The 24,979-nt window shown below is 39.4% G+C and overlaps 2 protein-coding genes across 11 annotated transcripts in view; one reads left to right on the top strand and one right to left on the bottom strand.

Moving 5' to 3' along the window:
• TCF12 (transcription factor 12) overlaps nt 1-2,038 on the bottom strand; it is a 186,820-nt gene extending 184,782 nt beyond the window's left edge. Inside the window, exon 1 of the mRNA XM_040706208.2 lies at nt 1,826-2,038. The gene's annotated coding sequence lies outside the window, so the exon portion shown is untranslated. The remainder of the gene's footprint in view (nt 1-1,825) is intronic.
• A 139-nt stretch (nt 2,039-2,177) lies between these two features.
• Nucleotides 2,178-24,979, top strand: part of ZNF280D (zinc finger protein 280D) — a 46,325-nt gene continuing 23,523 nt past the window's right edge. For 5 of the 10 annotated variants that reach the window (XR_006931111.1, XR_212852.5, XM_004943784.5 and 2 more), the window contains exons 1-7: nt 2,178-2,303; nt 7,041-7,186; nt 10,935-11,000; nt 11,119-11,489; nt 17,357-17,474; nt 21,583-21,692; nt 23,367-23,596. Coding sequence is in view for 8 of the 10 variants with exons in the window: in XM_004943784.5 (XP_004943841.3) it covers nt 7,048-7,186; nt 10,935-11,000; nt 11,119-11,489; nt 17,357-17,474; nt 21,583-21,692; nt 23,367-23,596 (1,034 nt within the window). In the remaining 2 variants the exon portion in view is untranslated. Of the gene's footprint in view, nt 2,304-7,040; nt 7,891-8,891; nt 8,923-10,934; nt 11,022-11,118; nt 11,490-17,356; nt 17,475-21,582; nt 21,693-23,366; nt 23,597-24,979 lie in introns of those variants that run through there. The other 5 variants (XM_040706850.2, XM_413961.8, XM_040706848.2 and 2 more) reach the window with 4 other exon arrangements.

Raw genomic sequence — 24,979 nt, forward strand, 5'->3', positions numbered from 1 at the left:
ACTGCCACCTTATTGAGAAATGCATACCAGAAAAAGACTTACACTTCTCAGTGACAATCCTCTAACTACTGTCTATATTGTTCCCCTTAAAACCATAATGTACAAGAAAATGTCTTCATTCATATTCTTCCTGCCAAAACTTTCCCCCAGTTCCATCCTGCAAGTTATCAGCTAACAATCTATTCATTAATTACCCCTCGATAAGGCATGCTTCGGGCTTCAATTTGCTGCCTGCTCTACCCTCCTTCCCATATCCCACTTGCAAAATCCTCATAGTTAGCTGACACCTCTTGCTCTGAAATGCCTGAACGTGACAAGTGAAATAAGAGCAATATGAACAAGTGCTGCTTGATACGTGGAATAAAGTTGGTAATTGCATCCATCATTTCTAATTACCTACCTATTAAGCTTGTCCAAGATGCTCATCTATCAACTAAGGGCCTCTTGGAAAGAAATCCTTTGTAATTATAGGGTTTATTTACTAGCTTTCATTCATTTGTGAGTTGCAAAGTTGTGAATGATTATTAATCCCATTTGGTAAACTTGTTTTGCTCCTATAGCTTTGCAGAATGGTGCAAAAATGTGATATTCAAATACATTTGCTCAAGGACTCAGGTAATGGTCTTGCAGACCAGACTGTATACAGTTGTGTACCTAATTCATAAGGTTAGAATTCATAAGGTTAACAAATAAAACATGTAAAGTTGTTCTTAATTCTGTTGTTTCACCTTGCAATCTTAATATTCTCTTTGTATTTATTTTGATTTAGATGGAACATAAACCCACTATGGTTTCTCAGTAGGTACATGTGTTGTTAAACGTGTTTTAAGCAACCGGATTATTGCTCTTTCTTCTCCATCACTTCTGCCTAAATGAAGTTCCCATCTCTAGTACCCATTCTTTTTCTCAATTTCCTGCCAAGTACCACGAGTCTTTATTTTTTGTATCCTACTTTGGCAGGATGGTATATTTTTTAGTTACTAAACTAAATGATTTAAAGGCGTAAATACTAACTAGCAGTTACTTAATTACTAGACATTGTGTATGTTTTTCTTCACCTCTCTGACGAACCTTGGAAACAACTCAAGGCTAAAGATGATGCTTCAGATGAGCAGAACATTTTCCAGGCTAAACACAGCAATTTAGAGCTTCAGCTTACAAAAATAAGGATACTTCATTTATTCTTCTGAGAAATACCTATATTTGAGAGAGAATTTATGCTAAATAAATTGGGAAAGTCCAAAGGCAGCTGTGACAGATGTCACTAACTGTAAGGCGAGAGAAGCATGGGCAGATGAAGTTGAGTAATAAAGAATACATTTAGTTAAGACCTTTCCCATTATTTACCTTTAAAATTCACCAGAAATAATTCCGTATTTTGCTAGAAGAATTGCACTTCTGCTTTTTAAATTATGGTAGAAGAGGCAGCAAAGTTGTGAGGAAAAAAAAAAGAATCTAAGCTGGAATGCTCTCAGAGACACCGAGGTTACTGTAACTAATATTTGAGGGTGTGGGAGCACTAGAGGCTAAAAGATAGGAGAAAAAATGAACTTCTTGGTCACCTTGGGGTTCAGTGATCTTCACATCAGTGAATAAATGAGTGAAAACGAGCGGCTCCTATGGGGCTGTGCTCCCAGGCAGGGCTCTGCCCGCCCGCTGCCCCGTTCAGGGCTCGTCCCGCCGGTTGGTGATGTTCCATTGGAAGCGCGGGCAGCGCTGTGCCCTGGGAGGCTCTGCAACGGCCTGCTTTAGCATCCGGTTCTGTTATGCAACCCCTGAGTGAACTGCTGTGAAAAACCAGTGGAAAAATGGGCACACCACAAACCTGCTCTCTTAACTGCGTTCGGAGTGCAGCTCCACCACCTCCACGTTCTACGCGGTTGTGTTTCACGCTGACCGTGAGTACAGCTTCACCTCAGATGTCTGATTCCCGCGTCTGAGGCCGGGCCCGCCCAGCGAGGCAGAAGGGGCGCGAGGCGCGCGGCCGGGTGTGAGGCCCGGCACATGGCACACGGCACATGGCGCCCGGCCCCGCCCCGCGCGGCCCCGGCCCGGCCCCGCCCCGCGGCGGCGGGAGAACAGGCGCCGCTGTGGGGCTGCCCCGCGCTACCCGTCAGGCGCCGCGCGGCCACCCACCCCTTCCCCGCGCGCCCGCCCTCCTTTCCCCGGCGGCGGCTGAGGTGGGGCGCCGCTGTTCGGCGATGTGAGGCGGCTTCGCCAGCGCGGCTGCTCCCATCCCCCCCCGCCGGCCCGGCAGCGAGGAGCGGGGCGGCGCGCCGCGGCTCCTCCGGACGCGGAGCACGGTAAGCCGGTCCGCCCGCCGCTCTCGGCCCTCCCGGCCCGCCGCCTTCGGGCCGCGGGGAGCCTCGCTGCGCGGCGGGCGGGCAGGCCGCGGGGGGATTGTCGCCTGTGAGGCCGACGCCATCTTAGGTCGGAGCGCGGCCTTGCGGCCTCCGGAGCGGGGCCCCGGGATGCGAGGGCTTCCTCGGGAGGCCCCGCTGGAAACTGAGGCTCTTTCCATAGGGGCCGTTTCCGCGAGGGTCTCCCAGGCGAGGCTCCGCCGTCGCGCGGAGACGCGGCTGCCGGTGTTGTGTAGAGGGCCCGGGCCGGGCCTCCTCCCGCCCGCTGTAGCGCGCAGGCCTCGCCCGGAGCCCGACCCGCGGCCCTCGGCCGAGCTCCCTGCGGGCTTCGGCGCTGCCGGCGGACGCACGGCACTCAACCCGTGCCGGGAGCGACGCGGTGCGGGCGGAAGCGGCTCCGGGCTGCCCTCGGGACCCGGCTGCCTCCCGCCGCCTCGCACCCATCGTGGCGCGGGGTGTGAACTCCTGACTTGTTTGCGGAGGCATTGCCCTTCCCTAGGCGGAGCTTACAGCATCGCAGGGCAGGGAGCGGAGCGCTGGTTGGGTTTGTTTGGCTTTTTTTTTTTTTTTCTCCTGGGGGAAGTTAGTTTATGCTCTTAACTTTTTGAAACTTTTAGATTCGGTTTTTGTTTCATTGTTGTTTCTTCGCTCCAGAAGCAAGTGCAGCACCCAACAAAAATACAGTTACATTCATTCCTCAGGAAGCTGCAGATCTCCTGCTCTTTTGCACCTAACATGGCGCCAAGCGTGTGTGAACTTGTGTGAGACGTTACCTGGAAAATTACGTGTAGGCGCTCATAATATCAGCCTGTGTTGTAAACAAAATCACAATCCCTGTAATTTGAAGTGTGGCTATTAAACCAGAGGGTAATAAAAATAAAGGTTGAATAATTCATTGATAAGCAATGTGGAGAGATGACGGACAAGGCTGATCTGGAAGCTTTCTGACTAATCCAGACACTCTCACTCTTCAAACACACCACCAATTCCATGCTAGTCATTCAGTTTCAGGTTCTCTTAGAGCAATCTGAAGAAATATTGAGTGTTGCAACCTTGGTAGTTCACTTGGTAGAACAAGCATCTGAAGAAACATGGGCTTCCAGTAACTTTTAAATCTTATTGCAGCTATATTTGCCATGATTTTCTATAGTACTAATTTCTGTACATCTCTAACACCTGCTTCAACAGATTGCCTTCTGGTGTTGCCCATGGTCTTATGTTTTTTTTTTTCTTCAGGGTGTTAATTATGTATGTAAGCCTAACAAATTTCAATGTCTAGTCTTAGTTTTTGCTGGCCAGAGGCAAACAAGCATCAGCTGTGCAATGGTGAAAACAGGAAGCTTTTTACTATTGTTGCCTTTTTAAGCTATATCTTAATACATTCTAATGCTATTTTAAAATGTTTTGAGGAACTTGTTCACAACTTCTGATGCTTTCTAGGTTAGAATGGAGGTTTAAGTATTTACATATGGAGGATGTCACTGGAGTTATGGACCTGTCCCATCCATAGACTGCTTTTGAGGAGATGTGTGTATGAATGCATGCTTGTGTTCATACATTGTAAAAACAAACAGAAAAAAACAGCGCAGTGGAGACTACCACCACTGGCATATATTGGTGGAGAAGGTGGAAGGAGTCACTGTTATTGTTGGCTTTGAGAGCAACAACTAACAGAATTCTTGACAGGCATGTTCTGCACTTACAAAGTTAAAGCTGAAAACTTTGAAGCGAACTGTGTACTAAAAACTGATGTAGATGTTTCTGTTGGCAGTGAAGACTATTTGAGTGGTTCCTGCACACCTCTTGTGAAACCTGTTCCCCCTTACTACATTGTGATTCCTTAGGCCACTGATTTTTTTGACCTTTCAGTCACAGCAGGCTGTTTTTAATGTGCACAGGTTTGTGTCCTAGTGCCATGAAAAGCTGTACTAACACAGCTGAAGGAACAGCACAGGAGCAAGGTAGGAGCTTGTTTGGCTGGCTGTGTTGCCAGGGAAAATGTCAGAGAAAGCATGGCTTCCATTCATGGCATTGGAATGGAGGATATGGAAAGGTCAGAAATAATTTGATATTTGCTTTTAAAAAACATTGCTTCTTTTTGAGTCACCTTTTGAGAATTCTTTGAGGTGTATTCATTCATAAAATGGAATGGCTTTGAAGAGGTGACACCAGTTGATATAACCTTCTAAAAGTGCAGGCTCTTGTTATCAAACTTACATTTTTAAAAAAATTCAGTCACATTATAATGCAACTGATTTATCACGTGCTAACGTAGTTTTTTTTGGTACTTATTCTGTTTTTGTATAAACTATTTGTGCTCTCACATTCTCTGAGTATGTTTTATAACTGATTACTTTTTTCCTAAGGTCAAATAAAATTAATTTTCTTATATATGAAAGGGGAGGGGAGGGTATTTTTATTTATGTGTTCAGTTACATGAGCAATGGCTTTAAAATGGTCTTTGATTTTTGCCTTGAAGTCTGATGAACCTCATCTCTCAGTAAGTAAAACAAAGACATCTATAGAGGAAGAGTTGGCTTTGACTCTCTTTTAAAACCTGGCACATGGCCGTTCTTTTTTCTGTAATGTGGAAATTGGCTTCACACTCTTTCTCTTTTCCTGTGACAAGAACCTGGACTCGTGTCCTGTTTTCTTGGCACCTTGTTTAACTTCAGCACCTTAATCTGCTGAAGGAAGGAAGAGTATAGCTCTCCAGTATTAGATTATCCCCAAAACGTGGCATGCAGCATTAGCAGGCCTGTTCTTCACACATCAGTGCAAATAGGGGCAGTATTTTGACTGCTTTTCTGTGATAAGCTATCACAGACTTACTGTCAGTCCATCACCCAATCTTGCAGTGCATTCCTCCTGTCCTGAAGTTGTCTTGTCTTATTAGAGATTAGACATTTTCTTACTGAATATGTACAGAATACTTTGGTTTCAAATACTGTTGAGAGACAACAAGGATGTATTCTTAACTTTGAGTGATTGTATTTTCAGAAAAGAAACTTTTATCAATGTGTAATATATATGTTGCTCTTGAAATACTTAGGGAAAAGAGGAGATCCTGGGAAACTACAGGGAAAACTCTTGAATAAACACCCCTTACACATTACAGGATTAACTATTCAATTTAAGAAATATCAATTCATAAACGTAATCTTGGTTTTGATCACCTTGTATATAAGGCTTGTTAGTCTTTAATGACATAATCATCTATAATCTTTATTTCTAAAACATCTGAGCTTGATTGAATGTGGGATGTTGATAAATAGAGAAACAGAATTAAGGCTTCAGGGGTTGAATCTTGGCATTGGTGTTTTGGTGTTAGAGCTCTAGACAGTCAACGAAAAAGAAGATCAGAGTTTGTGATGCATTTCCAAAATCAATGACTAAATGAATAGCTCTTACCCTCACATAATCCCAGCGGCTTCTGGGCAGAAATTAGCTTACAGCTGTGGAAAATTGCAAGGCTTTCAATTAAGTACTGTAGGATCACAGAACTGTAGGATTAGAAGGGACCTCTGGAGATACCTATTCCACCCCCCTGCAAAAGCAGGCTGCACAGGAAAGCATCCAGGTGGGTTCTTAGTATTCCCAGAGGAGACTCCACAACTTCTCCAGACAGTTTGTTCCAGTGCTGTGTCACCCTCAAAGAAGTTTTCTCATGTTTGTATGGAACTTTCTGTGTTGTAGTTTGTTTTCCTCTTCTTGCTGGGCACCACTGAAAAGGACTTCTGCCCATTAGATGTTTGTGAGCCCTGATAAGATTCCCTCTCAGTCTCCTCCGGCATGAACGGTTCCAGGCTCTCAGCCTTTTCTTGAATGGGAGGTGCTGCAGGCCCCTCATCACCTGTGTGCCTCAGCGCTCCAGATGTGGCCTCACCAGAGCAGAGTAGTGGGAAGGACTGCCTGCATTGATCTTCTGGCCATGCTCTTTGTAGTGCTTCCCGGGATGTCATTGGTTGTCCTGGTCATAAAGATGCACTGCTGGCTCATAGTCAATCTCTTGGCCATCAGAATACTCAAGTCAGTCTCCACAGAGCTCATTTCCAGCAGATCAGCCCTGAAGCTGTACTGCTGCAAGCAAGTTCACTGTTTTACTGTGAGTCCTGATCCCACTTATTGCAGAGGCAGTCCTTTGGTTTTATGAAGTGAATACTGGTGTAATATCTTATTTCCTGTACTGTTCAGAAATGCTTTCAAGATTATGTAACAAGGGATGGGAAGCCTCAGTGAAATCTTAGTTTTTGCAAATGTGGTGAGTTTTGAGTTTTTGTATTGATGTGCAGTGTGTTTTTTGGCGTAATATTTTTTTAAATATGGGAATAGAATACAGCTCCATCTAGGCTTTAAGTTATTCAGTGTTGCCATCTATATTACATGTTTCGTCATGATAAGGGCGTTCATATGACTTATGAGTAACATACCTGTAATATTGGTTTTACAAGGTACCTATCAAAGATGAGGATTCAGAATTATCAGAAATTAGATGGACTGTTGCTGTCTGGAGATCACTTAGATCAGATCAGGTTGAACCGGTGTGGCATGTGGTGGGGAGGAGGCTATTCTGTGGGGGTCATTGGCAAGTACAGTAATTTTTATTCCTGAACAACCGTCTCACTAAGTACTGAATGTTTTATTGAATATTGTTTTTAAATTCATTTATTTACTGTCTAGTCTCAAGATGGCAGAATTGTTCATGGAATGTGAGGAAGAAGAGCTAGAACCATGGCAAAAGAGAGTGAAAGAAGTGGAGGAGGATGATGATGATGATGAGCCGATCTTCATTGGGGAAATCTCAAGCTCAAAGCCAGCTAGTACATGTAAGATAACATTTTCCATAATTTGACAGATATTTTATAGTGTGAAACTTCAAACTTGTTTTGAAAATATGGAATTTGTAGTGTTAAGATTTAAGAAGTTCTTCATCTTAGAGCTGTTCTTTAGTTTGTTGTCCTGTGCTGAAAATTGGAAATTTTAGTGAATTCTGCCCTAAAATATGAGTTATGTGCAGCTGTCTGTACTAATAAGCTTACATTTCTCAAGTAGAAGCAGAGACATTTGAGGATTTTAGCATTGATGGTATGGTTAAAAGTCTAGTATAGGCAATGCTGAAAGCATGTAATTGCTCTTAATAGAGTTGATATTCAAGTAGATACCTCTCCCCACTAAGGTAAATGCATGAATTCTTGTCTTCATGCGGCAGTTCCTCTTACTTTTCTCTGCTGCTCATTTTGTGAGTTTAAAGTCAGTCTGAATGTGTGGACATCGTTCTGGTAACTGTCCAAGTGTGTATTAATAAAGGCATAATCAGGAAAAGCATATAATGTGAAAATAACGCGAGCCTCTCTGCTTAGTTAGAGGTTTCTACTAATAAATTCATTCACTCCCTATAAAATAAGAGACTTTTTCATCGAGTTCTGTAGTTTTCTCCGATTGCAGGCAGTACAGGGAATCAGTGTAGGTGCTTGTGGTGACGGCAGATGTGTAAGGATTCAGTGTTTGTCCTGTGCTTGGTCTTTGGCAGGTAAGTGAAGGAGAATGCTTATTTTTGCTGCTTCCGTTGATTTTTTTTTTTTAGGAATGACAGATTTTGATCCTGTGCGTGGCTTGTAGTCGTTTGTTAAGAAGTTTTTTCCTAAGCATTCTCTGGTTATCAAATATACGAGACTGCATGGTTTCATGCTGTCTGCTTTAGCCTCCATCTCTGCTGTCCTTTTATTTGAGATTGTCATAGGCATTTTCTGAAGGTGTATAGTTTACAGTAATGAATCTCAAGGCAAGGTGTTCAACTAGGCTCTTCCCCTCACTCTGCTGTGTGGACTCTGGAGCTATTACTATCTGTTCTGTCATTTTAGATCTTATTACTTCAATCTTGCATCTGAGCTCTATTTACTTTGCTCCTTACTCATTGGGAGTTATCTTTAATTATGCACTGGCTTAAAAATCTTGAAAATGATGTTTTAAGAATTAAAGAAGTTGATGTTAGAGCTCACCTAAAAATAGTTATTAAGGGTTAATGCTTTTGAATGCTTGAAAAATAGTCTAGATCCTCTTGAAAATTTTGAAGAATATTTGAAATTTAGTCTAAAAAGCTTTCTGAAGTTGTAAGCTTCCAAAAGGAGAAAAAAAGAATACCCTTTACTGTTATGTTATGAGGTCTAAGACCTCTGGATTACTGTGATTTGTTAGCATTAGATCATGGAATTGGACCATTATTAATGTGCTAGACATACATTAGAGTAATAAATATGCTAAGTTTCATTGCATCATTCTAGTCTAAATATTTTTTCAAGTCATAAAGGATAGAAATGTGTTGCAGGTGAGAACTATATTTTTTCATACAATTCAGTAACTAAAAGAACTTTGCTAGAAGATAGGCTTGCATTGTATGCATCTTATTCTAGAGCTGTCCATACTCAGTCCTGACACAAATAAAATCACTTATGATACAACTTCTTACTTTCTCTTTTCCTTCCCTTTCTCAATTTTTCTCTTTGTAATCTCCTACTTCACTATCAAAAACAGCTATGGAAGAATGACCTCAGTTCTTTGGCTTGTAAGTAGTACTACCTGGCAGTAGTCAGGCTTCAGTTTGCAGAATCTTTGTTAGTAATAGGCAAGCCACAGCAAACTCAGCTTTCCTTACCACTGCTGTTTAGTTTTTACACAAGAAAATTCCTGTCCGATCAGATGGCAAATGGAGACTTGCATGTTATTCCTAATTTTTTAGAAAGGTATGTTTTCTGCAATACATGGCCATCTTTTTAACCTTCTACTGACAGTGCAGTTATTAACTGTTACACAGACTAATGTGGAAAACTGAAAGGAAGTAGTTAAGGACCCCAGCTTTGACATGCTGACACAATGCATATATAGTCAAGTGTCTCTTCTGCTTTGGAGGGCTAGTTGAGTGGGATGAGAAGTAATTCACACTTTATTTCTTTTAATGTTTCTTACAACTGTTCTTTTTTTTTGCAGCTACTGTGTGTTTTTCTTGCTTACTTTTTCATAATCGTATAAACCTGTCCTTTGTTGCTACTTTAATATGTTACTGTTTGATACTGTTTGTTCTAAACAGGACAAATAATACTTAGGTGAGGAGAAGGAGGAGCAAGTCAAGTCTCTAAGTCAGTTGTCATGCAGATTTAGTTCATAAATTCAAAGCACTGATTATCTGAAATGTTCTTTTTTTAAGCAGTAAATTCTGTCTGTATACTTTCAGTATACGAGTTTTCAGTGCATCAGGCTGCCAGAAGCTGAAAATGTTTTGTGAACCACAACTTGTAGGATTTTGCAATAGCTGTTTTTTTATTTTCGTTATTCTGTTTGGTTGGGGTGTTTTTTTTTTTGGTGGGTTTTTTTTGTTGTTGTGGGGATAAACAAAGGTTTTTGTTTTGTTTCACTCTGGAATTTAAATGTGTGGTATGGATTTGCTATCAGACATGAAAATTTTTCAGGTGAATCCCCAATTAAGCTAATCCTGGCTCACAGATGATGTTGTTTGAAGTAGGAATAGTATAATTCTTGCAGAAGTAAATTTATCATATCTTAAAAATGCAAACCTGCTTGGATCTGTTCGTTGCAGCTGCTTTTTCATTAGTATTATCTACGTAAGGGTAACAGGTTGAGAGCTGTGATCTGAGCTCTGCTGCCATTAGATTTATTTATCAGTCTGAGTACTATATGAACTTATCTGTGAAAACAGCCTTAAGGTGGTTAAGCACGATTTATAGATGTTCTAAGATCTCTTGCTTGAGATTCTGATGTAATTTGACCCTGGTTTGAGAGGGTACTCTTAATCTTGTTGATTTGGAACTTTTAATATATGTGTTTTCACATGTTTGAGCAAGAAACTTGGCAGCAACATGAAATGAATTGAGAGAATCTGGTGGTAGAAGAATATTTTGATTTGGTCAATGTTATTTTAACATTCTAGAGTTAGCATAAAACCCCATGTGAAGGTGGACATAGCTGAGGAATACTGGTTAGGGAAGAAGCATCAAATCTAAGAAGTTTAACTTGTTTCCAAGAAATTGGAATTCTAGTAATAGACTGCTATCTAGGATATGTTAGAAAATCAGTCCACTTATAATACAACTCCAGTATGACTCCTTTGTCTTCTGTCTTTGATTTCGTTTGGTGCTGGAAACTGGAGTTGGGAAATTATTTAGAGAAAATGGTTCCTTTTCTCTGAAGCAGTTGTACCAGTTGGGGAACTTCTTATGATGCATGCTACAAAGGGAAGTGAATAAATGCATTTCTTACAATCAGATGAGCTAAATATTAATGAAATGTTCATACTTTGCACTCTTATTTGTATGTTCGTCTGTCTCTAAGAAAATAAAACTGAGATTCTTAGGTAAATTAGCCAGCTTTAGAGGAGTAGAACAGATCTTAATGTGTACAAATGATGTTTTGTTTTGCCAGGCTTTTATTTTAGAAATAATAATATAACTTACAAGTCAAATCCTAATTGGCTTAATTCATGGTTATGAATGCTGCTTTTAATTTGCAAAGAGATAAAGCTATTAATTTAACTGCAATTAAGTTAAATGTAACTTTTGACAGATATATTGAACAGAATCAACTTCAGCTCATCACGAAGGCAGATACAGAATGGTGCACCCAGTAGAGGTATTATATTGTCCTAATATGGTAATTGAAAAAACGAACGCACACAAAACCCCAACACTTAATGTAATATCTGACCACAAAAATTATATAATGTTAACTTTGGAATCCTTTGCAACAGGTACAGTTACTTCATTCAAGTCTGACAGTCACCATTATGTAACACCTGCCTCCAGTCCCAGTGCCATTCCTGTTTCATCAGTGTTTCAGTCTGTATCCAGATCTACAGCTAGCTCTGTAGCAGTTCAGCCATTGTCTAGACCAGTGAATGTTTCAGGAGCTTCACAGACACTGCAGAGACCAGTTGCTGGATGTTTATCAACACAGCAGATGACCCGGTCAAGCTCTGGACCATCACAGCCTGTTAGCAGACCTGTAACCATTCCAGTCACTACACAGCCAGTATCAAGAAATATCACGGTTCCTCTAGTGGCTCAACCCGTGTCCAGGCCATTGACTACTGTAACAACACAGCCTATCATACTCAATCAGGTAAGTTTTTATTCCCTTAAACTGTAAAATACTCAGATGTGATAGTGAATAAGTTGAGGAACATACTGATTCACTTAAATAATTTGAAGACCTTGTTTAGTCTTACAGACTAGCATTCCATAAACTGTAAAGACTGTAGAACCATAATCTTGCACTAGTTAATGGAAATATAGATTGAAAATACTGATATTACAAACTCTTAGTAAGTGTAAAATGTGCTGTGTGGCTTGAGAATGATAGCTTTAGCTAGTAACAGCAGCGTTATGTTAAATGAAAATCTTAGCATTATATTAAATGAAATCAGTGGACAAAGGGAAGGCAACTGATGTTATCTATCTGGACTTCTGAAAGGACTTTGACATGGTCCCCCACCACATCCTTACCTCTAAATTGAAGTGTTATATATTTGAAGGGTGGACTACTCATTGCATAAGGAATCGCCTGGAAGGTCGCAGCTGGAGTGTTGTGGTCTATGGCTCTGTGTGCAGCTGGAGGCTGATGGAGGTCCATCTTGGGACCTGTACTCTCTAACATCTTTATCAATGATGTAGGTGATGAAATTGAATTGCACCCTCAGCAAGTTTGATGATGAAACCAGGCTGAGTGGTGCAGTTGATATAGCAGAAGGAAAGTATGCCATCCAGCAGGTTCTTCATAAATTCTAAAGGGCCCTTGTAAACCTAGCAAGATTCAACAAGGTGTAATGTGAGGTCTTGTGCTTGAGTCAAGGTAATCCCAGGTATGTCTACGAACTGGGAGAACTCCTTGAGAGTAACTCTGATGAAGGGGGACTTGGAGTCCTGGTTGATGGGAGAAACAACATGAGCCAACAGTGTGCTCTTGCAGCCTGAAAGGCCAATGGTATCCTAGGTTCCATCAGAAGAGAGCTGGCCAGCAGGGTGAAGGAGGTGATTGTTCCCCTCTGCTCTGCTTTCCTCTCATGAGGCCCCAGTTCGGAGTACTGCATCCAGGTCTGGGGCCCCCAGCACAGGGGAGATCCGGAGCTTTTGGAGAGAGCCCAAAGGAGGGCCGCAGTCCAGCTCCAAGGGCTGGAGCACGTTTACTGTGAAGGTAGGCTGAAGGAGCTGGGCTTGTTCAGCCTGGAAAAGAGAAGGTTGTGGGGAGACCTCATTGAGGCATTCCAGTTTCTAAAGAGTGTTAGTAAACATGAGGAAAATCAACTTTTTTACACGGGTAGATAATGATAGGACAAAGGGGAATAGTTTTAAACTGAAGAAAGGGAGATTTCGTTTAGATGTTGGGAACACTTTTTTACTGAGAGAGTGGTGAGATGCTCTAACAGGTTGCCCAGAGGGATTGTGGATGCCCGGTGCCTGGAGGTGTTTAAGGCCCTGGGCAATCTGATCTAGTACTTGATCTAGCAGCTGGCAACCCTACCTGTGGCAGGGGAGTTGGAACTTGATCTCTGAGGTCCCTTCCCATCCCAAGTTGCTATGATTGTTGGTCATGCATCAGTATTGTTCAGGGTATGTGGAGAAATGATGGAAATTCTCATTATCTAAATGCTACAGAGAGAGATTCTCTGCATAAAAATGAATCTTCCACATTGATGAATTAATTTAATATGTCAGTGACTTCTTTTGGTACCTAAAGTAGCTTTGCGTATTTCCCACCAAATTTTTACAATGCTGCTTTTGGGGTTTTAGTGCTTAAGAGAATGCTGCTGTGGTAGCTTCTTAGGTGGTTTTTACTTTTCGGTTTACTTGTCAGCTGTAGTGAAACAATAGTATGAGAACAAGGAAGCAAGCGATTAGAAGTTGAAGCATCAGGAGTTGAAATGCTGAATTCTTAAGACTTATGCTAAATCACTGTGGAGGAGGGAAAGATGGATTGTTAAGAAGAACAATACAACAGAATTGTTGCCTGGAGACTCTTGGTGGTTCGTTACCAAAGAACTCACACTTTTCAATTTTCAGTCTTAAGCAGTTGATTGGGAATTTGCAGAGAGATTTTAGGTCATGTCTAGTAAAACATGTTAGCTGAGTCAGTATCTTGGTGTATTTGAAAGTCTAAAATAATGTAATCAGACATCCAGATATCCATGTTATACCTAGATTGCCTCTGTAGTCCTCTTTAATCTGTACTGTAAAGCAGACCATGCTATTTCATGTAATGTACACAAACATTTGAAGTCTGTGAGTTTTCTTTTAACAAATATTTACTCATGACATAGTATGCATGTTAAATCATTTGAAAGAGTGTGAGGATGTATTGTAGAATCTCTGCTGCAGAAGATTGCTTCCTTCCATTTTTCCATCCATCTTTTCCAGGGAAGTCCAGTGCATTTGTATTCTGTGGTCTCTTAAACTGACACTGCTGAGATAATCTCACACTGTGTGGTTTCTTCACAGTCTTTACGTTTTGGTCATGGCTTTCATGAGCTCTTTTAATATTTTAAGTTTATCCTAAATATGCTCTTTGAGTGTTACTGTTAGGAAAATTGTTCTGATGGTTTTGTTGGTTATTTTTTTCTTTTCTTAAAACATACTGAAAGGGAGTCTTCCATGTCTTCAACTGAACTCTTCCAGATCTTGAATTAATTTTCAATTTCAACTTTATCTAGAGTAATTTCTCTTATCTTTTTATTGTTCCTGTCACTTTATTATAATATACTTTTTTTTTTCCTTTGAAAAGGGGGAAAGGCTTTTGTGATGTGCCTCTTTTTTTAGAGAGATAACTGTGAGCTTCTTGGGCAAAGTTCTGTGATTTCTAATATCACTCCTGACACACTGTCATTTATTCTTCTCAGTGCTGTATGTATGCTACCTGTATTTTGGTTCATGTCCTTGGTTTGAATTGTCTTCATTCAAGAACTTCTTAGGCTTTTTGCTTTTTTTCCTTTTTCCCTTTATTTCTCTCTGAATTACCACTCTATATTGCTGGTTTTCTGTCTTGAGCTTTCCTATTACATTTTCATTCATGCATTCTCTGTTCCTTCCCAACTTGATTCTTCATTCTTGTATTCTTGTTACAGCGCTATTGTTAATTGAGTTTCAGAATTTTTTGAATTGAGTTTGGCTTCAGTGGTACTGTCTAAGCCCGTCCTAATGAGTTCAGAGCTACTGCTATTGTATGTGGTAGCATAAGCTTATTATCTTCTTTAAGATGCATTCTTTATGAGCGATGAAGATTTTCTGTAACTCAGCACTCAGAACACTTTGCAGTAAGCCTCAGCCACTTCTGTGCATATCTTCCCCTAACTGACTAGACACTTTCCTCAGTGTGAGCATGATTCAGGTTTCACCTCTCCCTAGTGAAATTTTGGGAGAGCAAAGGTCTGATACCATGCATCATTCTAATTCTTCTGTGCGGATTGGCTGTTAATTAGTATGTTACTAATTAGCATGGTTTGACAGTTAGGAAATCTAGCTGTGTACCTTAAGTTTACTACTTTTGCTAGTCTTCTGGAAAACAGAGTCGTGGCATATAGTTTTTTTCTGACTTCTTACTATAGTTTTTTTCTTACTTACTTTGCCCTGGCAACGTCATTTATAAGAATTCTGCTTTCAGACTTTCTGCACATGAGAACATCTGTGCAGGTTGGATTTTGTTCACTGATGTGGTAAAGCTGCTCTGTTATTCAGAACATTTTTGTCTTCTGAAGCATGAGGAGATGTTTTGTTTTTATATGTAAAACAACAGCCAATTCTATGAAAATAAACATTTTAAACAGAAGGGGACATTTGGAGAATATTGAGACTGAATTTCCAGGATGTCAGCTTCGACTTCCTTCCTCCCCAGATGCAATCAGTATGTACTAGGGAGATGTACACATGTTGTCAAAATACATGGTCTTTTGAAGAGATGGTAGCAGCACTTAAAACAAATGACAAAAAAAGCCAACACAAGGTAGTAAGAAAGGCACATCTTACTTTTATGTGTTGTACTGGTCATGTTTAAAGTGAAGGTGGTTCTGCAAAGTCTTCCACTCGGTCTAAGGGCTACCATAGGCTTACTAGCTGAGAAGAGGGGTTTACAGGCTAAGATGCTTTGCTTGTAATTTCTCTGGCTAGTATGAAGCTGTCATGGATTCAGTAAAACCTGATGTGTTATGACCTGTATGGTTTTTGCACATAAAAAGTAGAGCAAAGATGTTTAGTGACTATTAATGTTCTTAGCATTATTCTGATTTCCACAGCTGCACTTGAACATTTGTGTTTAATTTGGTTACATTGGATTAGATCTCTTGCCAGAGAAGAGGATGGCTCTTCATTATCATTAAGGTCCTATAGCACCTTCATTTAGGAGTTATACGATGAAAAGGGGGATGGAGAGAAACACCTTTTGTTTTATTAAAATCTTTTCTGGTACTTAGGAGTCCTAAAACCGGTTATCATCCCTGAATGCGTTATGTGTATTTGTGTACTTCTTGAGACTTGTTTCCATGAGGCTTAGTGTGGTGGTAGTGAAAAGTGTTAACAACTTAAATGTGAAAATATCCCTTTGCATGCTTGCTTACTTGAGTAGGAAGCATTCTAAGGGACTGATCTTTACTGCATACTGTGGGCTTTGTTTCATGAATACGTTGATGAAATGCACGTATCATAGATTCATGGAATGGGTTGATTTGGAAGGGATGTGGTAGCATCATGTAGTTCTAGCCCCCTGCATGGGTGCTGGATAATCATTTTTTTATGTATGTGCATTGGGTGATCTTTTTTAAAGGAAGTGCAGCTAATCCTTTTTAGTTCTGTTTCTAGTTTGAAGTGCAACTAATTGTGTTATTCCAAAGTAGAAAGGTCGAGTGCTGACATACGGTCATTCATACATTGATGTTGAAATTGAATGCAACTCTGTCAAGGTTTTTCTTAATGCGTTACTGCCGTTACTGAAAATATTTCATGTTCCAGATTTTGTTAGTATGATTGACCTATTGAGATGTGGGCAGTACTGATGAATTTTGACAAGTGTTTTTTACCAACTTTACCCTCTAACTTTATTTGTAAGAAGTAATTTTCATGGTTCTTTCATGTTTCCTCAAGCAGTACTTAGTGAGTGGTCAGGGAGGTTGTTCGGTCTTAATAGTTTTCAGTGTTGCAGCTGAGAAATGAAGACTATTTCATTTTTTTAAAGTATGGGCCTTGCTAAAGGACAAACCTGTTAAGCTGAAGGGTCGAAGGGTACCTGTACTTGCAGGTGCTCAAAAGCATCAGGATGCTGAGAAATGTGAACCTACTTTTGCATTAGCTGTGCTTTGAGAAGCATGTTGGATTTTTTTATTTCAAAAAGCCCTTTTGAAATTATTCTGTGTTAAAGACAAACCGTAGTGATATCATGAATTCGAGTGCCATTCACAGTCAGCATGCTATAGGTATTGATGTCATTAAAGCTTGATCTTGTGCAGAATGTGACCAGTAGCATCTTTGAGAAGCTTCTGTTCCCAGCAAGTTTGTTTGCCTGAGTTCTGGTTTCAGATCTTTTAACATACAAGTAGTTTTTACACAGGAGTAAAAGATAAATGTCTGAGTTTGTGTTGAAGGAAGAAAGCACTATAGTTTTCTTAGAAAAACAATTACATACAATTTGAAACATCATCAGACTTTTGCACGAAAGCAGTTACCATTAGCAATTCACATAGTTCAGGTTGTATTTCATAAAATGTTCTTTCCTGGGTCTTACGGTTGTTTTTTGGAGATACAGCTATGAATAAATTAACGAGCACTGGTAAGAATCGCATACTTCTTAAAATGTCAAAATAAACTATTTTGGGGACATTGTAAATAATTTGATGTACAGATGAGTACTTCTAAGCATTCATATGTTTTTTAGAATAAACTCTTTAAAGCTTGAAATTAAAGAAATGTTAAACCTCAAATTTCTTTTCCTTCTTGAAAATATCTTACTAGGATTATATTATGGATTCTCCACCAGATGCACCAGATAATACATCTGGTATACTGTTTGGTGTGAGACAGAACTCGGGAGTTCCACAGTACCAGACTGAGCCAACAGTGAGTGTAACAGGTAGGTGTAACTGTAGTAGTTGATAGAAGAAAGAAACAGCATAATGGCATTTAACTGTGGTGCAGATCTTTGGGTTGTAATTTTAAATAAAGTTCTTAGAATATAGAACTCTAGAACTTTTTTCTTCCCCCATACATAGCACTGTGACTATATAATGCTTAATGAAATAAACCTCAGAACCTTGTGTTGTCAGATGTTGCTTTTTCTTGCATTAGACTGAATTATCAACTGATGTATTCATGTAATGTTCATTTAGATTAAAAAAAGATACTGCCAGATCCACTATAATCTTCTTGACAGATAAAGGCTCGTTTTCTTTATATCAAACACTCTTCGGCTAACATGAATAGGAATGGCTGTTAGCGAGAGGGGCTGTGGAACAGTGCCAGAAGAACTTCCTGAGTCTGCTGAGTGGATTCCCAGTGATGATTATCTTGGTTTCCTGACTGCTATGTATAGCACTTTCAGTAAATGGGATCAAAAGGATTCTGTGTAGAAAGGGGAAAGGAAAAAACATCATTTGGCAACAATTTTTTTTTCAGCTAGCTAAGCTGTATTTCAGCAGGAACTATTTTACCTACTTAAAAACAAACCACTTTTTTTTGTCATAGCAGATGGAAGCACGTAGTGTCTTCAGTCTTAAACACGCTGTAACTTGAAATTTCCCCCTTTTCTTGTGAAGGAGTGCAATTTTCTAATAACTGACCATAATGCTATCATTTTAGTCTGTAAGTTATAGATGGAAAAAATTCTGTTTTGCCATTAAGGTAATGGGCTATGGAAATTGAACGGCCTAACAGTCATAATAAAAGTAACATAAACCAAGTTTTAGATTGCTAGTCTCTTCTGCTTGATATGATAATTTTTTGTGTCTCTAGTTTAGGTATTCACTGCAGCTACTGATCAGTGAAGGCAGTATATTTCTTTGCATGTGTCCAACTAATCTGTGATCTGATTCTCGTCTTAGTGGAACAAACAGCTTTTTCTAAAGTAAGCAAGGGTTTTATTTACTGCAAATGTCTTGGTATTCAACTCCAGTCCTTCAAAGCACAGGTATTAGTATAGTTATAATTTTCTAATGTAGGAAACTTGCGTATTTAAGAATTATGTATATTAAGCTCTTATCCAGAAAAATGAAGCATTTAAAGGCATCAAGGATTGTAATTCAGTGTCTTAAATATACCATACTTAGTGTATGTCTATTTCAGTAAGATACATACACAGTTTAGAAATTGAAAGGTTTATAATTCCTGTTTCAAACTTGATTGAATGTCTTATGTTCCTTTATGGCACTGAAGGCTAATTTAACACATAGATAACTTTTCTGAAATTAAGTTATGTATTTTTTTTGTTTCACTTGCATGATTACATCACATAAAGCTCTTAAGTTAGGTTTGGCTGTATGTGCTGATGCCTACCTGACTGTGTAGGTGTGCTTTTTCTACTTCATGGGTAGTACTGTGGGCACAAACCATTATGGACTGCAGTATTGAAAAGCAGAATCTTTTGAGGAACGTGTGTGATAGTCTGCAGGATAACTTAATATGTGGAGTCGCTGAAGAAAACACCTTTTTAGATCAATGTAGAGTAATGTTTGTTTCTGAGGCCTGTGAACGAGGAAAATGACAAGCTGCTGGCAAAGACTGGTCTGATAATTTAGTTAACTTCACACTGTCATTTAGTAACCTAAACAACAGTGCTAACTCTGACGTTGTACTAGGTGTAGGTAGTTATCACCGAATAAAAACAGCTTAGATGTGGAGCAGAGGGTTGTTTTCTTAAATGTTGTTGGAATACTTCTATGTTGTACAAGTTATCTCTGATCATTGAGAAAGTTCTTAAAGATAATAGTTCAGTTCCTAATTACAACCAAAGAAGTTACTGGCACAGTTAGGCAGCCGGGAGTGGAGATCAGTGTCTTGGACTTGTTTTCTGCAAGTGCATACCTTATCATACATAGTGTTAAGGTTGTGTGCAGCCTGTGATCGTGGGATGCTAACGAACAGGACCTGTGCTGTTACCTCAGATGTGCTGACATGAAGTTTGCTTAGAAATTGATCAATGTGTTGAGATGATGTTGATTGGATGATTCCCCAGTCCAAGGATAATCTTACAGTAATGGAGGTGTTGGTTTCAGGACAAGATGAAGTCAAATACTTAAGGACCAGGTTATTAGGCATTAAACCTCTGCATTTTGGAACTATTTTTAGGGACTTTTTTTTTTAGAAATATTGCAAACAATCAGTGAATTGATTTATATTCAGAAAAGGGCAAATTGGCATACTGTGATTGCTTGTTGGAAGTAATGCTGTTTTCATCTTAGGTATTATTTTAGGTATTATTTTAGATACAAAATGAAATCTCAAATGTTTTACAGAGTTAAATTAGCTTGAACAGAAGCTGTTCATGAGAGACCTTTCCATCAGAACGGCCTAAGTCATTTGAAATAGTGGGCTGCAGAAACCAGCTGGTTACTTTTAACTTTATTATTGTGAACTTATCTGAGATTAGTAAGTGAAGATGTAAGCAGCAGGCCAGAGAAGTTCAACTGACCATAATATGGTCTGCAAGCTCAGGGATGGGGCCATATATCTTGGCTTTTGTCCTTTTCTCAGCTGGTTTGAGAAAATTGAGTTGGATATCATTTTGTTTACTTCTATGGTTTATTATGTTAAGGAGATCTTAACTGCTGTGTTGCTTTGAGTGGGAGGCAAGACAAAAACACCTGTACACATTCCTCTGAAGTTCAGTGACCCTGCTACTTGGACTAACTATTGCCAAGTGTTTTTTGCAGTTTCCACCCTTCTTTTGCAGTGATTATTTTGATACAGTTTGAAATACTAGTGTCTCGCTTCAGTTTATAGGAGGGAGAGGAGGTTCTTTGAAATATGTGTACCTGGTGTGAGATTAAGAAACAATGGTCCAGATGTTGGTCCGACCAGTTTTTTACAAATGTAGTAAGGGAGATGAAGAAAGGGGAGGATGGACACTATTACGGATTGGGGTGATGGGGAAGGGAAGGTGGGCGATAGATAAGATACAAAGAAGCAAGAATTGCGTAAAGTGGAGATAGTCACCACCAGGATCCAGCAGTAGTCCGGTTGCAAGACGTTCTGACAGTCCAGGGCAAATGCGCAGGGGAAAAGCAGCAGCACTGTGGCCTGTCTTGGGCAGCGAGAAGGTGCAGGTACCGAGTAGGTCCCAGAAGAAGTCCGGGTGGAAGCAGCAGGTCTCCAGTAGCAGGCCCTGGAGTGTCTGTCAGCATGCAGGCCTTTCGTAGTGAAGGATCTGATGGCAGACACCTCCTCGGGGAGGGGAGAGCAGCAGCAGAGGGGCCATCCTTAGGCAGCAAGCAGGTAAAGCACAGAGCAAGTCCAGGAGGGAGAGGCAGGTGGTGAGGAATCTGTTGTCAGAAACCTGCCTTCATGGTTGTTGGACCCTTTTTTATCCTCCTTCCCTGCCTACTCATCATGTGAGCACCTCTTGAGATGGCTGTCCCTTGAGAAAAGTGCACACAAAAGACTGTTTCCTAGCCATGTAGCTGCCACTTATCTCTCTCTGGTTGCCCATGGCCTTGTCTGTCTGTTGTCCCTTCAGACAAAGGATTTCCCACTCCTTGGTCAGGAATTGCTTGAACTTGTTCATCTGTGTCCCTCAGCAAGCTTTGAGGCAATGGTGTAAAAGAATGACCTCTTACAACTAGTAGAAAGGGAGGAGGATTAAAGTTTCAGGTTGCTCTTTGAATAACTTTCCCTTCAAGAAAAGAGGTAGTCTGGCTGTCTCAGTATATTAATAATAAACATCACAAAATCTGTCTTGTTTTGGGGGTAAGTGGGAGGAACAGAATTAATGCTTTGTCTCTATCACGTTCCTGTCACCTCCCATCTTTCTATGATTACTAAGATTTTGTAAAACTTCATGACAAACAGAACAAATTGAAGTTGATTTTGGGCAAAAGAATTCTAGTTAAAAGATGGTAGTAAAATGTTGTGTGTGGTCGCTCCTGTCACATCAGTTGCAGTTTCATTTCAAATAGTATGTTTTGCTAGAATAATAACTAACAAATCATTCCCATTGCAAATTCTGACTTTTGTATGGTGTTTTACAGACACAAATACTGCATCAAGCAACATTAAGAATGGAGGGCCGTTTCCACGAGCTTGTCCAAAGTGCAATATTCATTTCAATCTTATGGATCCTCTAAAAAATCATATGAAGGTAAAATAATTTGAGGATGATGAACATTATAAACTTAAGTGGGCTTCTGGTTATGGAAAATGATTCAGTTTGAAGATAGTCTGGCTTCTGTCTCTGATTAGGCAGGGCTGAAGTATTGTGAAGTCAGATAAGGAACGGAGATGTAGAGCCCTAAGTCTTGTTATTTTGGGCATTATTTTTCCCAGTGAAATGAGGTACCTATGCTGGCTCTGTGAATTCTCTCTCCCATAGCTATGATTTTGTGAACCTTTGGCCAGATAACAAGTGAATTTGATGAAGGTAATTGCCTGTAGTAGCAATGCAAGTTGGCCCACTAGTACTGCTAGTAGCAGCCTGTTGACTCATGTCTGTGGTAGGTGACTACTAAGGCAAAGATAACCTTGTAAATTTAACTTTTTTTCCTTTATATATCATATGGTAACTTAAAAAGTCTTCTGAAGGGAAAAGGCTGATTTCTAGTTCATACTTAAAATGATAAACAAAATGTTCATGAACTATGCATCCATTACTCTTTATGAAGCCTACTTGTCATTGTTTCCAGAAACATTATGTCCTGGAAAATGCTTTTTTTTATCGTTTGGCAGAGATTAGCACAGTTCTCAGGTGTATGTATTCCATTCCAGAGAAGCAGAAATGTCTTTGCATACAATGAATAACTCATGCAAAAAGCTGTATGAATTACTTTGGAATAGAAATTTTTGATGCTCTCAATTGCTGTTAACACTAATCACTGTAGTTTGAAGGATTGAAGATAAATGATAGCTAGTGTCCTGTTTAGCTTCAAAACACAATTAAGAAATGTACTATTAAGAAATGTTATCTTTCTCTAATCATTTTTTGTAATGAATTGCTTTTGCATTGGTACTTTAAACAAATAAAAGGGCCATGGATGACAAAAAAAACAACTTTTTTTTAAAATTAAATTCCTATTTACAGAAAGTATCTTCTGGTGTAGAAATCTAAATCAGTATGAACTGCTTACCATTATAGGAGGTAGTCATGCACAATCAGACCTGTTTCTCAGCAGGAGATGAACATTCTGGTTTTGTTCACGGTTGGAAACTTGATAGCATATCCTATATGCGATACTTAATGCTTCTAAAGCATTAAGCTTTGTAGTACAGCTATTGGGTTAAGCATTCAGTGTCTACTCTTTCAAGTGAATACAAATTACGTGTCTGCTGTGTGACATAGAATTTCTACATTTTTCAGTAAAGCTGGAAAAAAAAACTTGCAGTTCTCCATAAATGTCATCCCTAAGGAAGTATAAGAAAATTTTGTATAAAGTCCTCAATAAACCTATGCTTGTCAGCATAATACTTTGAGCTGCTTTTCTTTCTTGTTTTTAAATGTTAGGAAGTAGACTTTTCTACTGAGCACCACTACTCAACACTGATTTGACCTGGAAACTTATTTACATGAAACGATGAGAATACTTATTCAGTGTTAAAAATACTTTGTATTTTATTACGTAAATGCTACTGAAAGATCAGTTCAGAGTTAAAAATGCATATGTGAGTATGACTTTGAGTCTGTGTCACAGAATTGAAAAGCTTTGCATGTAGCTCTAACTAGCAGGCAGTTTCAGTTTTAAGATGCTGTTTTCATTGATGGAGTTTGTTGAGGGAGTCTTATACCTGTTATATGTCTCTTCTTCTCTCCCTTTCCATCTAGTATTGTTGTCCAGATCTGGTTAATGACTTTTTTCTGGGAGTGGTCCAAACGGAATGTTCTACTGCAACGAGCAAGACTACTGAATATGAGAAAGGAAAACTGATTATGTTAGTTAATGATTTCTATTATGGGAAACATGAAGGTGATACCCAACAGGTACAACAGGAGCAGAAGACTCATACAACGTTTAAGTGCTTCAGCTGTCTGAAAGTTCTTAAAAATAATATAAGGTATATGAACTCATTTCCTTAATGTTTTAAATGATTTACAGCCCATATCAGTCAATGTCATGCATTTGAAATTTGTTTGTTTGGATTAGAAATAATTTTTTTGTGTCTTGCAAACTATTAGTGCTGGATTATTGAGCAGAAATTGAATTATTTTTTACTATGTGTGTTTATCTGTAGCTTTAACTTATTTACAGATTAGAGAACAAATTTTAGAGGTGTCTAATGGAAATAGCGTAGCTCTAATGAGAGCAGTCATAGGACTTAGGGGTTGAAAAGGGCAACAACAAAGTATTCTACAATTTACCATCCTGATTGATGGTAATGTCAGTAGATGTGAGTGTTCTTTCTCTTTAGGGATTTACAGTGACTAATAGTTGGTGGTTTGCTTATGTAACAACTGTTATTTTGATGGAGTAATTCTACTTCCAGGTACTACAAAAAGCTTCAGTAAGCTGTTTTAATAGATAGACCAATTCATGTCATTGTTCATTTGGAAGTTAAGGTCATTCTCCTTTTTCACATGCATTCTTCAGGGGAAGCTGAAGTAGCAGAATGTAAACACTGAAAAATGGACTGTTCTTTCAAGGGCATAGTCTGCAAGTCAAAATGAACAGCCTTATGCTAACGTCAAACCCATGTTTTTGCACAGAAGTTTCTTGTAATTCTGAACATTAAACTTGCTGTTAATTAAGTATCTGTATAAGTGCTAGTATTTCATATTTAAGCAGAGTTTACTTTTCTCCATATTAAATATGTATTTCTGTTACTTAAGAAGTTGTATTCCACGGTATTTTCTGTACTTTAAGCAAGTTATTATTATGGACAAAATAAATACATATATTCTCTCCACTTTTAGTGGAAGTTCTTGGACCTCTGTTCTCAAAAAGAAACCCATTCAAAATAGAGTGATTTAAGTCAGCAGTAGTGGATTATGCAGATAACCTGTCCTTGTGACAACTTACTGTTCCACAAATGACTGACCTGCCAGCATTGTGATAAGTTCAGCTTAGACTTCTCAGCCAAGAAAGGTCCTTCTACAGTCAGATGGATATATTAACAGGGAGAATATGGTGACTTTCAGTAGTGATCTACCACCAAGTTTCTGATAACCTTTTGGTTGTTATCTACACAGTGGAATTTCTTTAACTATCTTTTGTAAGTCATCTTCAGACCTAAATGCTTGCAAAAAAGAAAGCTCTTGAAATATTCTCACTTTTGTATGGAGGTGTTTCCAGATAAAGCTATGAATGTCCTACTTGAAGATGTGGTCTTAGTACTTACTAGCTTTCAGCAGAGCTGCTGTTGTGCTTCACAGTGTGGATGTGAGAACAGTGGTGGTGATGAGGTTTGAGTGGCTGGCATATTTTAAATATTTGCTTCTTG

This window comes from Gallus gallus, chromosome 10, assembly GCF_016699485.2.
Source record: "Gallus gallus isolate bGalGal1 chromosome 10, bGalGal1.mat.broiler.GRCg7b, whole genome shotgun sequence".
Lineage (NCBI taxonomy): Eukaryota > Metazoa > Chordata > Aves > Galliformes > Phasianidae > Gallus > Gallus gallus.